The sequence below is a fragment of the Pyrgilauda ruficollis genome, unplaced genomic scaffold (genome assembly GCF_017590135.1).
Source record: "Pyrgilauda ruficollis isolate IOZ18807 unplaced genomic scaffold, ASM1759013v1 scaffold22, whole genome shotgun sequence".
Taxonomy (NCBI): Eukaryota; Metazoa; Chordata; class Aves; order Passeriformes; family Passeridae; genus Pyrgilauda; species Pyrgilauda ruficollis.
The window spans coordinates 707,792-721,994 of record NW_024521428.1 but is presented as its reverse complement, the minus strand read 5'-3'; the positions used below and the strand labels follow the sequence as shown (position 1 = coordinate 721,994).

Sequence of the window (14,203 nt, the reverse complement as noted above, 5' to 3'; positions counted from 1 at the left end):
TGGGGTTTTTATTTTTTTGTTTAATCAACAGAGTGTTTAAATATACTAAATGAGTTATGGATTTTGCATTTTTCACAAGGATTAGACTTTAAGATGCATTGTAGAGTACTATTGTGGCATTCAGAAGAGTCTCAAATGGTAATTAAGGGGCTGTGAGACACATCTTTGCAAAGCTAACTGCAATGGGTTTGGTATTTAGGATTTAAATTCCCAGGCCCCATACACCAGAGATCCACCTAGGCCACTGTTTCCTTATAAACACAAGCCAGTAGTAAATAGCATAGAAAGCAATAAGAAATAATAGTATATATTCTGCTGATTATGGAGGCTTTGCATTTTTCAAGTTTGTTTCAAAGAATTTGTAAATAAAACACTGTTTAAGTAGTTGATATCTTTCACTTACACTTCATTCTTAATAGGCAAAATAAAGACCAGGATACATCATTGAAAATGTCAAAATGAAATCTGTCGAAGTCATTGCAAAAATATTTCTGATGCAGTAGAGTTCTTATTGTGTACTGGTGCAAGACTTGGTGGCAGTCAAAGTTTGCAGTTCAGCCTTTCTTAGGAGTTAATAGTATGATCATTTGTTTATAAATACAGCAGCTGTATTTGAAGTGTGGCAGTAGATATTGAAATACTGTATTGTTGCAAGGAGAAGGTGATAATGCAGAAAGCATACGTTTTTGGGTATTTTTTTCAGATTTCTTTTGATTCTTGCCATTTTACAGAAAGCTGGGCAAATTAACTGAACAAAATAACCAAAATGTGCTAATGGCTTTAATTTCACCTGTTTATTAATGTGGTTTGAAAGAATTAAGCTGGACAAGACTCATCTGTAGGAGTGTTGTTTGTAAGGGATTTTGATAGAAATCAGTTGGGTAAGTTTTTTTTAAATACAGAAAATATTTTATCTGTTATCATTGCACATAAATTTAGCTTATGTTTTTATCATTCCACTGTGCTAATTTCAGCATGATCAGTTACGCTCTGCTAATGAAGACCTCCTGGCTCGTGTTGAAACAGTGCAAAATAATGCTAAGCTGCTGGAAACTCAGATACTGGAGATACAAAGAGCCAAAGCAAAGGCTGACAAAGAACTAGAAGCTGAAAAGTTTCTAAGAGAGCAGAAAACAAAGGTAGTACTTCATAATGATGGTAAATGGGCTGAAGCATTACTTTCAATGGATGTGATTTCTGTTAGACCTTTGTAAACTGTGTTTGTATAGACCAGGTTCTGAACTTTCCCTCTATGTTACTTGACTTTTTTTTGAAAATTTGGTCTGTTTATTGAAAGAACTTTGCAAGGCTGTCAGTTCAGGTTAGGGGTAGGTATATAGAATGTGGAAACCACTTCATAGTATTATTGGTTTTTCTCTGGTTCACAGTGATTTCTTAAGAAAGGAATCAGCTACCTTTGTACAACACAAGTTTGTGTGTGTGTGTGTCTAAGTATAAAAAGATGTTTGCATCTATTTTGAAGTTGGACTGCATAATTGACAACTACTTAAATTTCAGGAACATAGTGGTGCTCTCCGAGAAATGGAGGAGCTTCAGATGCAACTTCAGAAGGAAAAGAAACATCTGCAGAAAACTATGCAAGAACTAGAGCTGGCCAGAAAGGTAGAGTTACTATCCATGTTAGTGCTTAATGGACTACCAAATGGCCCATCGGACTGTGTTGAATGACTCCCTTTCTGTTCTGAGGATTTTAAAGCTGGAGGTTGCAAAAGGGAGAATGTGAGGGCTTTTGCCCCTGGTTGTGTGCTTGGAGAGCTGAATGTAGTTTTGGAATTGGTTTTGGTTTATTTTTTGTTTGTTTGTTTGTTTAGCTTGGGTTATGTGGCCTTTCATGAGTAGAAATAGGAGTAGAATTCAGATGTCTGGAGTACATGAATAGTGCACTGTTAAGAAATTGCCTTGGTTGTAAGGACTGAAGATGACGAAAACTAATACATACAAAATACCTACTGATAAAACTAGCAACAGATTTTTCAAAGCTTTTGATTCTTGTTTGAAAACAGATTATTTACAGAGGATATGGAAACCCAGTGGATGGGTGATATTTGTGGATATGGATGGAGACAAAATCTTTGTCTGATGGGCAATATAGTTTTTTACAGAATTACAAAAGTCTTAGCAGGCAAGGCTCTAACTTCATTTTATGTGCCTTGCAGGATGCTCAAAAGAGTACACTGATGGATATGGAAATAGCTGATTATGAAAGGCTAGTAAAAGAACTTAATCAGAAGATTACTGATAAAGACAGCAGAATAGAAGATCTTGAGCAAGAAACAGGGATTCAGAAACAGAAACAAGAGACCCTACAGGAAGAAATAAGTGAGTAAACTATAAATAGAAGAGTCACTATGATATAATTATAGCAGTGGTAAAAGATACAATTCAGGAAAAACTTCTCAAGTCAGCAAGTGAGGGTAAGCTTTGCAGGGAGTACTAAACAGTTGCATTAGGAAAGCAGTTTTGTCTTAGAGGAACCTTTACTAGGTTATCAATCACTTAATCCAGTGTTCAGCACTTAAAAGCCAATTTACCTGTCTGTCATACTGTGTTTGTTACCTGATAAAGTTATTAATAAGTTCTAAATATTGGTGACTGACAAGGGTTTCATTCAGATATACCACACTCATAAAACTTTACTGATTACCATGTGGTTAAAAATTCAATTTCTTCCTAGGCTCAAGTACAAATCTTGAAAACATTTCACTTATTTTAAGATCTTTGTGATAACTTAGGAAAAGGATACTAAAGTTACTGTAAGCTACTTGTTCGCAGCTCTTAAGGAATCTGTTGGAATTTTTAAAAATATTTTCCAGCATTTTTAAGGAAATATAAGAGGGGAAGTTTCCTTTGCATATAATTGTTTTTCTCTGCATTAGAGTCACTTCAGTCAACTATGCAGCAGGATGAGGAAAGAAATGCCAAGATAAAACAACTCCTGGTGAAAACCAAAAAAGAATTGGCTGATTCAAAACAAGCTGTAAGTTCATATGCTAATGACTGCGTATTCTGCGGCTGGTAGCTGATTTTTTAGGTTACTGACTTTGGACGGGTTTTTTTTAATCTCCAGGTAATTTTATCTTGCAGGAAAATGACCATCTAATGTTGCAGGCATCATTGAAAGGGGAACTGGAAGCCAGTCAACAGCAAGTGGAAGCCTATAAGGCAAGAAACTTCACTTTTTGTTAGTACAAGTTTTCTCATTTAAGTAGTGAGGGTCTGATTTGTATTGGGCACATGGAATATCGGCTGAAGAATAAAGAGATGCTATTTTTACTTTTAGGTTACTGGTTCTTTTTCTTAAATGAGTTTTGTCTGTTTGCTGCTTCCCCCCCAAAATATTTTTTTGCTACGATTTTCTTTAAGTGGATTTACCCTGTCTTTTTCCTCTCCCTTTCCACCAAAGGAGAGGACTGTGGAGTTTGAAGCTTGTAACTGGAACATATTTTTTAATGTTTCTTTAAAAATGGAAGCTGCTCATTTTAAAAACAGAAGAGCACAACATTGTCAGCAAAAATCTCAAGTGTTGTCCATCTGTATACAGAATAGAAATGGATTAGAATGTAATGAAAGAAGCAGAGAAGAGAGAGAGGTTGGCTTTCTTAAATGCTTCTACCCCAACATTGTAATTATATCTTCAATTCTGTCTTTAAACAGCATCACTTTTTAAAAATTATTACATGGTAACCCATGTCTACTTTTTTATTCTCTTTTTGTTGGATTTTAATTTTGTATTCACCAGCTCTGTGCAGGAATTGCTATAGTAGAGTCCTAGGTTCTCAGTGGCATGTTCCCTTGGAAAAGTAAAAAAAGTTGTCGTGATAGTGAAATTTTCAACTGACTTTTTCAGATTCAAGTGGCTGTACTGACATCAGAAAAGCATAAAGTTCAGGAACAGCTACGAACATCTTCGGAGCAGCACCAGCGTACAATGAGTGCTTGCCAGCAAAAAATTGCAGCCCTGCAAGAAGAGTGCCGAGCAGCCCAGGTATTCCAGTGGAAGAAGTAATCTTAGAGGCTTAAGAAGGGAGATTGCTTGCACTCTTTGCTTCTTCAAAAATATTTTTCTGATTTTTCACTCTTCTCTTTTTCTCTGTCAAGAATTGCAAATTGCCCCAGTATTGAGTGTTGGTATAAGGGACGAGCCAGACTGTCCTGGTTGATGTGTATCACTTGGGGTGAAACATCTGGACTTGCATACTGCTGTTTACAGTAGGGAAAAACCTGTGATAGTGGGAAGCCAGGATTTATTTAAGATATCAGTAAATATACACTCAGGGAAAAGAAAATTCTTTAAAGAAAAGAGCACAAATGAAAAAATAGGAATATAAGTTGTTTCATATAAAACCAGTTAACACAGATACCACTTTAAAGAAAAAAAAGCTGTGAAAAAATATATTTGCAAGCACCTTCTAATATGCTGAAATATGAGCAGCTTCTTAACTGGCAGCTGAACCGCATGGAAAACTGACACTGTTGCTAAAGTTTATTATTGTTTCTGGGATTTTTTTGCTTATTTAACCCTGTTTGATAGTCCTGGAATGCAGTGTTTGCATTGGAGACAAACAGATTCAAAATATATTAGGATTCTTATGTTCCAACCACCTTTATGGGGATTACTGCACTACTCTATGGCCACTGTTGTATGGTAGGTGTGGTGGTAGGTGCATCCTGCAGGTAAGCAACAGCTGAATAATTCAGCCTCTCAAAAGAACTTCTGCGTTTTAAAAAGCTGAACTGAAATGGACAAGCTTTGTGATTGCTGCCACAGGACGTTTGCTTTAGTTGTGCCTGTACACATGGATCAAGGTTTTACAAATGTATTCTTCATACCTGGGTGCTTACAATACCTGTCTGTGGTGGTTTGCTCTGTGATGCTGTGAAATCAGCAAGGTTGTAGATCTTCCATATTGGCACAGCTTGAACCTCTTGGAGGATTAGCTTTCCTATTTAGATGCCCTACATATGGAAAATAGATACTATTACAAGGTTGTTAGCAAAAGAAAATTCCCTCTAAAGGAAATGTGGACACCAAAGCAGATAGTAGAAAACAGAAATCATGCTGACATTTAAAGGAGTGTACCTGAGGACTTAGGAATATTCACACAGTTTGACAGGAAGAAAAGCAAAGGATTAACGTAAAGAATATGGCTACAAAATGTACAGACTCTGAAAATCTGGACCAGTGGTTAATCAGAGGCAGTTCAGCTGAAGGGAAGGTTTCCAAAATCCTCCTCTTGGAGGTGAGAACATTTTAGTTACTTGTAAATGCAAGTGACTAATGAATCCATGACCTAGTCCTAAGATCCAAGAAAGAAAGAAAGAAAACCTGAGTCAGTGCTGTTTTGTTTTTGGTTTGTTTTTTTTTTTTTTTTAAGAGGAATATGCAGTGTCAGTACTGGAAGGGTGGCAGTAATCTTTGCTGTATAGTGTACAGTCAAGGATGAAGCTACTGTGATGTGAGGCAGTTTTCTATATGTCCACAGAAACTCAGGCAACAGCTGAATTTAGGAGAAAAGACAGACCAAACACCTTTACAGTCAACTAGAATATTATATCTGGTGCTATGTAATACCATTGCAAGACTGACTCAACTCAGAATTATGCATAACTTTATGGCATGTTAGAATTTTTGTCGCCCTTGTAGCGTTGGAGAGAAACAGAATTATGCCTCTTGTATTTTCTGTCACCTTTGCTTTCATTTAAAGCTGTGTCACAGATCCCCTGGCTTATGAATCAGTTGAATGCATTTTTTGAATTTTCAAGTATTCTTTCTTTTCTTTAATACTGGTATGTTGAAAATCAGTGTCTCAGGTTTCGCATTATGTGATACTTAGTTAAAATCTAAAGAAACATTGTTATGCTGGTCACTGTTTTAATTATCTATTTTAAAGAAGGAAATGCAGCAGGTGGTTTTAATTTTTTTTCAGTGTAAGATGCATTTCATTATAGAGAAATAAGGGAGCAACAGTATAACTTACAGGTTTCTTTTCTGTGTGATAGGCTGAACAAGCATCTGTTACATCTGAATTTGAGAGCTACATAACTCAGATTTATGCATAACTTTATGGCACGTTAGAATTTTTGTCGCCCTTGTAGTGTTGGAGAGAAACAGAATTATGCCTCTTGTATTTTCTGTCACCTTTGCTTTCATTTAAAGCTGTGTCACAGATCCCCTGGCTTATGAATCAGTTGAATGCATTTTTTGAATTTTCAAGTATTCTTTCTTTTCTTTAATACTGGTATGTTGAAAATCAGTGTCTCAGGTTTCGCATTATGTGATACTTAGTTAAAATCTAAAGAAACATTGTTATGGTGGTCACTGTTTTAATTATCTATTTTAAAGAAGGAAATGCAGCAGGTGGTTTTAATTTTTTTTCAGTGTAAGATGCATTTCATTATAGAGAAATAAGGGAGCAACAGTATAACTTACAGGTTTCTTTTCTGTGTGATAGGCTGAACAAGCATCTGTTACATCTGAATTTGAGAGCTACAAAGTCCGTGTTCATAATGTTCTAAAACAGCAAAAGAATAAATCTACTGCTCGGACAGAATCTGAAGGAGCCAAACAAGAAAGGTAAAACTAACATTTTCACTTGATCTGTAATTTGACTGTGGTGCTGCCTAGCTGAACAGAATAAATATTATCAGTTCCAACTGTCATGGTGCTATATTAGTTTCTAATAGCTGGATTTGTCTTTTTAACCACTGTTTTTGTATAGATCACCTATTGTTACAGTTGGAAGGAGAAGTAAGGTCTTAGAAAGTTTTTTATAACTCTCATGAGTAGAAATTAGCTTGCCCATTCTGTGTAGATTTGACATTTTCTCTGATGTGAAGTAGCCAAGTGCTATTTGCAGCTAAGAGGAAAAGAGCAGATTGGTTCAGTTCAGCTGAGCTCACTTTTGAACTTTTTCAGGAGTGAGTGGTTAAGTGTAGGTAAAGCTCTGGATGGCAATTCAGTCATCAGTTACTGCATATTTATGAAATCCTGTCTGTTGTATCATATGAGGGAAGGAAGGAAAGAGTTACACTACCAAAAGTTCCCTGAAAATCCTTTTAGTACAGTCATAAGCCAGGTGAATTCATATTCACTTCAGAAAATGTCTCAACTCACTGCAAAAGTCAATCAGTTTGTGCAGGTTATTTTTATTAGTCATTGGTGGCTGCCCTTGGTGACAGACTGGGCGTTTTTGTGTGGAATGCCAGGATTCGTTTCTGCCCCAGACCCTCAGTCGGTGCCGGCAATGGCGGCCAAACATCCACCAGAGGGCGACTTGCGCCTTCTTGGAGGGCTTGGCTTCGGGGCTGGTTTGGGGTTTTTGAAACGTTCTTGCTTTTGAAGCAGACAAACTAAGAGCTGCATTTCTTTGACTCTCTTATTTGCAGAATTTTAAGAAGTTCTGGTATAGTTTTTTTTTGTTTTGTTTTTGGGGTTTTTTTTTGTTTGTTTGTTTGTTTTTTTGTTTTTTTGTTTTTTTTTTTTGAGAGAGAACCATCTTGGAAACAAATTGGATAAGCAATAAATAGATGACAAATGGTTCCCAAAGAAATTATTTACACGTATCAACTCTAAGGATTAGTGAGATACACAGTTCATGAGATAATGGAGGTGTCTGCATCTATAAACACAGAAATAAGTAAAAAAAGAATGCGTGTGACTTAAGATTTTTTTTCTTCCTGGTATTTCTGATTTTGAATTGTTTCTTACCAACTGAGTTTGTCTGTTATGGATTTGATGTTGCTTTCTAGTAATTTGCTCAAAATCTACTCTAACCATTTGTCCCCTGTATTTGGTCTGATTGAACTGATGTTCAAACAAATGAAACAAATGAAAAAAAACCCTCACCACTTTTAAGAAGAAATTTTTTCTCCCATCTGATTCCCATCTATTATTTTCCTTCTGTCTTGTCCCTCCCTGAAGTAGAAGGTGCTATCAGTCATGATTCCTACCCCAGTAGTTACATTCCAAGCAGTTCAGATGGCATGTGGCAAACCTATTTGAATCTATGTTGAAAAAAATCTGATTGTTTCTGCTGTAGCCACATTCTGAAATTATTTTGGTCTTAGTGTTGTGTTGATTTATTAATAAGTGCACAAATTGGATGAACTATCCAAAATGTTGTGGATATCGTATAGGTTCTGAAATAATGTAATTATTTTAAATGCATGTTGTGCATTCCTTTTGCTTCCACGTGCAGGGAACAGCTGGAAATGGTGATAGATCAACTTAAAGTTAAGCTGCAAGATGCTCAGCATAATTCACAGATGAATGCATCTGAACTCCAGGCATTGCAGTCTGAACACGACACCCTGCTGGAAAGACACAATAAGATGCTGCAAGAGACTGTTGCAAAAGAAGCAGAACTCCGTGAAAAGTATGGTCTGCTGATAAAAAGATAGGGATATTTTATTTTGTTTGAATTTTAAGATCTTAACATGTAGAAGCCTGTACATGTACTTGCAAAAAATAGGCATGTTGTTGAGAAGGTTAAGGAATTTTAAAAGGATTGTTTACTATTTTTCACAAGCCATCAGAAGCTTCCACAATGACAGTGAAATAGCAGCTGATAGGGGAATTTGAGATTACTGCAAACCTTCTACCTCTTAACTATCAGATCTAAAAATTAACATTTTTTAATGTTAATAGTCAGTTAACACTGACTATTTTTAAGTATAATGCCTTGCCTAGCACCACATTTATGTTGTACCACTCTACTAAATTTTATGGATGTTTCCTGTTAAAAAAAATAAGATAATTATATGGAAAGCAAACAAGTTCACTGACAAAATACCCAGTTCTTGTCCACGAAACACCTTTGTTACAGAAAGTACTCTATTTTGTTTGTGCTTGCCAGAGCTTAATTTGCCTTATTTTTCTTTCAAAATGAATGGAATCTGTATTAATCGGTATCATTCCTTATAAAATCACATGAGTACCTAATACGTGAGCTCCACACAAAGAGTCTATCATTGTCTTTTCTTCTCCATTTATGGTACAGAGATATTCACATGAAGTATTAATTAGAAATTACTGATGGATATTAGGAACTGTTGACTTCTTGTCACTGTCTTTGTACAGTTTTGTCTGTTCCTGATAGCTACATAATGATTCACTGTAGTCAACCAAATTATGTTCTGCATTTTTCTGGAAACAACCAATTTCACAATGGGTTCCCTTTATACCTAAACACTGGTCGTTTCTGCTCTGGCTCTGTTTAAGTCTGTATGCTTATAAGGGTAAGTCCTGGGCTTAGTTTTTGCATAAATGCATTTGTTTAATTGCTTGTGACTTTATTTATTATATTAGTATATATCATGTCAGTATTATATATAATTATTTATTTAATTTATTTAATTGCTTGTGACAGTTTTGGTGTGCTTCTGGAGTACCTCCAAACCAAGTTCAACTGATGAGTTACTGACATTTTTCTTGCTAACTACTACACTCTTCTGCACTGAAAGTTGAGGTTTAAAAAAATTAAACTTACCATCTTAGAAACCTGTGTTTATAGAAGTCCCAAGTAAGTTCTTGGTAAATAAATGTTAGAGAAGGTGGAGTATAAGTGACATGCCCTGTATGATACTATAAATAGTCATGATGCAGTTTTAAAATTTAAGAATGTTTAGACCACAGTGTCTCTTAAGTCTTTCATTATTTCCCAAAGATGTCTGAATTTTTTGTTCTGGAATAGAATTCGAGTTTATATAGCACAGTGCATTCATATAATAAGTAATGTGTAGCTTTTTCAGTCTCAGATTTTCCCTGTAAAAAGAGGACTTTAAATGAAAAAAAGTTGTACACATAGTCGTTCTGAGATAATCATACACATGAAAATTGAAAACTGCCTCAAACTGTAAAAATTTTGAAATGTAAAACTTAGAGAGTTTTGCTGCTTGTGTCTTACTGTTTGTACATGCACTGTTTTCAGACTCTGCACAATACAGTCTGAGAATATGGTCATCAAAACAGAGCACGCCCAGGCGCTGGGTCAGCTGACAGCCCAGAATGAAGCTCTCCGGAACAGCTTCAGAGATCAGGTCAGGAACCTGCAAGAAGAGCACAGGAAGACAGTAGAGACACTTCAGCAGCAACTCTCCAGAGTAGAAGCTCAGCTCTTCCAACTCAAGAGTGAACCAAGCATTAGAGGTAACTTCCAGGCAGAATACCAGGTTTTCATGGGTTAGTTACCAATTTGTGTACCTCAGTCTGAAACTAAAATGTGCTTACAGTGTTTGATTCTGTAAAATCCACCAGCAACTTTTTCTGGGAAATCTGCAATGTGGTGTATCAGTCCACAGATACCAAGTCAGGAATGCATCTTTGTTGTTATTTACTGTTGCTTCACAATCCTAAGGTCCTTAGGAATATATTCCTCGGGAGTACATGCAGAGGAGGGCAGCAAAGGTGGTGGAAGGGCAGGAAGGATTGTCCTATGAGGAGCAGCTGAGGATTCTGAGTTGGTCTGGTTTGGAGGAAAGCAGTCTGAGGGCAACCTCATGGCTGCTTTAGAGATTCCTGAGTGGGGGAAGTGAGGAGGGAAGTGCTGAGCTCTTCTCCCTGGTATTCAGTAATAGGACGTGGGATTGGTTCAGAGCTGCCATGGGGAGGTTCAGACTGGACATTAGGAAGCATTTTCTTACTGAGAGGGTGGTCATGCTCTGGAAAGGCTTCCCATTGAAGTGATTGATGGCCGAAACAGAGGCATTTTGACAATGCCCTTGATAATGTTTTAACTTTTGATGTGGTCAGGCAGTTGGACTAGATACTTGTTGTAGGTCACTTCCAGCTGGAACTATTTTGTTCTAGAATCTGCACCACTGATACTTATTCTGCAGTATCAGACAGATGGAGGGAAATTACTTTGAAAATACTTGTTTTTCTTATCATGTTGTCTCAGGTTTTGGAGCATGCTGGACATCTATCTCAAGTATGAAGCGTAAAACTAAAGAAAAGTGTATTGGAAACTGTTTTAAGAATGTTAGTTGTATACATGCTGTTTATTATACTTGCTGTTTGATCCTTCTTTCAGTTTAAGATTTTACTGTCTTCAATCTCAAGTGCTATTTTTGTAACTGTAAAGTTACTAATCAGGATGTAGTTGGACATTTGCCGAGCAGCAGTAGCAGTTTAAATTGCTCTGTTATTATTGAAGTAGAAGGGTCATACACACAGTAATAAAACAGAAGAATTTACACCTCCCACAGGACTGGTTGAAACAAAAGCAAATTGTTTTGCATTTAAGGTATTTGTTACTCTTACCATAACTAAAACACATATTCAGGGAGATGTGCATGAAGGTTTCATTGTAACTGAAATAAAAATTGCCAGTCAAGTTTGGGTTTAGAACCAGACTTTGACTGGAATGGCCATTTGGAGGTGAAAGACAGTATTTTAGTATTATAAACGTTACATGCATATCTGGCTTTTTCTTTTGGCTTCACCTTCCCCGGCATTTTGAAGGCTATTTTATGTACCACTCTCGATCCCTGGCAGTCACACCTAGGAAATAGCCCAATTTCATTCTGCTATGAACATCAGTAAGTATCTTCCAGGTCCAGCTGTTTCAAATCCGGCAACGAAGAGCTTGAGAGAGCGGCGGAGCACTGACCTTCCTGTGCTCGATGTGCACTCTGTGGCTAGGGAGGAGGGAGAAGGTATGGAAACAACAGACACGGAGTCTGTGTCCTCAGCCAGCACCTATGTTCAATCCTTGGAGCAACTGCTGAACTCACCAGAAGCAAAGCCTGGTAGGTAGGGCGTGGCTTTCAGAAGTGCTTGCCTACATAGGTTGCAGAAGTTCATGCCCTCAAAATATTTTAGAGCATTGTGTTTTCATGCTTTTAGGTGCAAGACACAAGTCTAGTCAAGTGCCACTGAGTTTACACTGTCCTGAACTTTTGTAGGAGTTTTGTCATTGAATAAGGACTTACAGTAGGACATTTCTACAGGTTTTAGTGATTTAAAGATGTCATATTTCTCAGCTTTTAAAGGGAAAAGACCAGGTGAGCAAGTCAGTGAATAGTTACAGAAATTTTTGTATTCTGGATAAGTCTCTACTAGGGACAGTTAAGTGCTGATTTAACCCTGTTAGTAAAAGGATAAAATTTCTGTTTATCTTAATGAGGCTTATTAGAACAGTACTTTATTCATAAGTTTTTTTTTCTAGGAAAGTGAAATCCAGCATGAAAAAGAATGTTTTAGGAGTCCCCAAAAACCAGAAAAATACATGGTAGCATATAATCCTGTTTTCAAAGTCTACTGAACACTTCATGGATAAATGTTGAAAATCTCCATTTATGGGTAGGAAACAAGGAATAAATTAAAACCAGGTATCTTGAGGTACTCTAGAACTATTTTGCCAGCCACCTTCTAATATATAAACAGAAATAGATCAGAAAATAAGCATGCAGCAGCAGCATTGATGCCTGTTAACTCTGCACTCTCACTTCCCATGAATTCTGTTCATGAGAAACTACATTAGTCAAGCCCTGATGTTAAGTTAGTATGAAATAGATGCAAGTGCTTTTTCCTTCTCTTAGTTTTCTTTTCCAATTAATTGCAGAACCATCTCAGTGGCAAGCAGATCTCACCAAGGATGAACTGATTCAGAAACTAAACACAACAACTAAGAGCGCTGATCACTTGAATGAATTACTTCGTGAATCAGAAGCAACCAATGCAATCCTAATGGAACAAATAAAGGTTAGCAGACACACAATAGATGTGAGGACAGCTCTAATTTCCATGGTCTGTTTCTTAGACCAAATATCTTTCAGAAAATCCCAGTCTATAAAATATTGATGATGTCAAACTTAATTTGGGAGGGGCTTTTATTCCACAGGTCTAATTAGTGCTTCCAGAGTATACTTCAGTTTTTTGGGGTTTTTTCCACCACAGTTTCTGGTTGGCTGAGGGGAAGGGAGAGAGGAGTGTAGGAGTAAAAGCTTCTACAAAAAAAACTTCAGGAGTTGGGAAGTTTGATGTTTAGTAAAGAGATTTCACTTAGATAAAAGCAGTAAATCCCAAGGGAAGCATTGTCTGGTTTCTCTTTCTGTAGCCTGTTTTAGCTGTCTTAAGTTAAAAGAAGACACATGAACTAATGTATCAGTGGGCTTTCTGAAGACATTTCTAAATGTACTATGCTTTCTTTTGTAAAATACTTTTAAATTAATGTCATCAGATTTCTGAGTTACTTAACTGTTCCACTGTTACTACTCTTATATCACTGATACTGTATCTCTATACTGCACAAATTTTATCCAAAAAGGGCATTTTTAGTCAATAAGTTACTTCTTACAACATTATCACATATTTAATTTTCACTGAATTTTTGTCCTGAATATGTTGCTAAACATGCATGATTCTTTTTGAAGCAAGCTGCATAATTCATTTTTTAGCTCTTCAAAAGACCTTTGTTCAATTACTCATTAAGTGAGGCAAGCAGTATTACGTATTTTTTTCCTCATCTGCAGCTTCTTAAGAATGAAATAAGAAGATTGGAAAGAAATCAAGAGAGAGAAAAGTCTGTGGCTAATCTAGAATACTTGAAGAACGTTCTATTGCAGTTCATATTTCTGAAATCAGGAAGTGAGAAGGAACGGCTGCTCCCAGTAATAGACACCATGTTGCAACTCAGCCCTGAAGAGAAGGGGAAGCTGGTAGCAATTGCCCAAGGTAGGTGGTGTTCAAAATATTGTCACAAAAAAGAGAAAAAGTGAAAAAGGAAAAGGATAGTTCTGTGCTGTTGTGTAGACCTTTGAGAAAAAACAAAACTTAGTATCATAATGCCAATGAACTAGTCAGAAAACCATTTTCTTTGTTAGGAAGTTACTATACAGTTTTCAATAAACAGAAAAAATACCATAAAATTGACATAAAATATAATTTCTACTGAAACATTCACATTTTAGGAAGACAGTGGTAAGTTGAAAAATTTAATGTGTTCATGTTTTGAGTAGAGTTTAAAAATTTTGTCAAAATAGATGTTTATATCATTGAATTATTTTCTTGGCAGATGTTCTAGACAGATAGCTAAAGTGGTTCTCTCAAGACAGTACTGCAAATGTAATATTAGTTTCAATATAATACATTTAAAGATATCTTAAATACACTCTTCATTGAAGAAATAAAGTAACTGGGGAAGGACATAAAAAGAGTTGGGCATTTGCAAAAAATAAGCAC

At 36.4% G+C, this 14,203-nt stretch overlaps 1 protein-coding gene across 2 annotated transcripts in view; it reads left to right on the top strand.

The window, feature by feature from the left end:
- GCC2 (GRIP and coiled-coil domain containing 2) overlaps window positions 1-14,203 on the top strand; it is a 31,755-nt gene that overhangs the window by 13,427 nt on the left and 4,125 nt on the right. For both annotated transcript variants that reach the window (XM_041468466.1, XM_041468465.1), the window contains 12 exons: window positions 975-1,139; window positions 1,519-1,623; window positions 2,178-2,340; window positions 2,898-2,998; window positions 3,106-3,183; window positions 3,869-4,006; window positions 6,474-6,595; window positions 8,220-8,396; window positions 9,951-10,168; window positions 11,575-11,769; window positions 12,585-12,724; window positions 13,495-13,696. In XM_041468466.1, coding sequence (XP_041324400.1) covers window positions 975-1,139; window positions 1,519-1,623; window positions 2,178-2,340; window positions 2,898-2,998; window positions 3,106-3,183; window positions 3,869-4,006; window positions 6,474-6,595; window positions 8,220-8,396; window positions 9,951-10,168; window positions 11,575-11,769; window positions 12,585-12,724; window positions 13,495-13,696 — 1,804 coding nt within the window. The remainder of the gene's footprint in view (window positions 1-974; window positions 1,140-1,518; window positions 1,624-2,177; window positions 2,341-2,897; window positions 2,999-3,105; window positions 3,184-3,868; window positions 4,007-6,473; window positions 6,596-8,219; window positions 8,397-9,950; window positions 10,169-11,574; window positions 11,770-12,584; window positions 12,725-13,494; window positions 13,697-14,203) is intronic.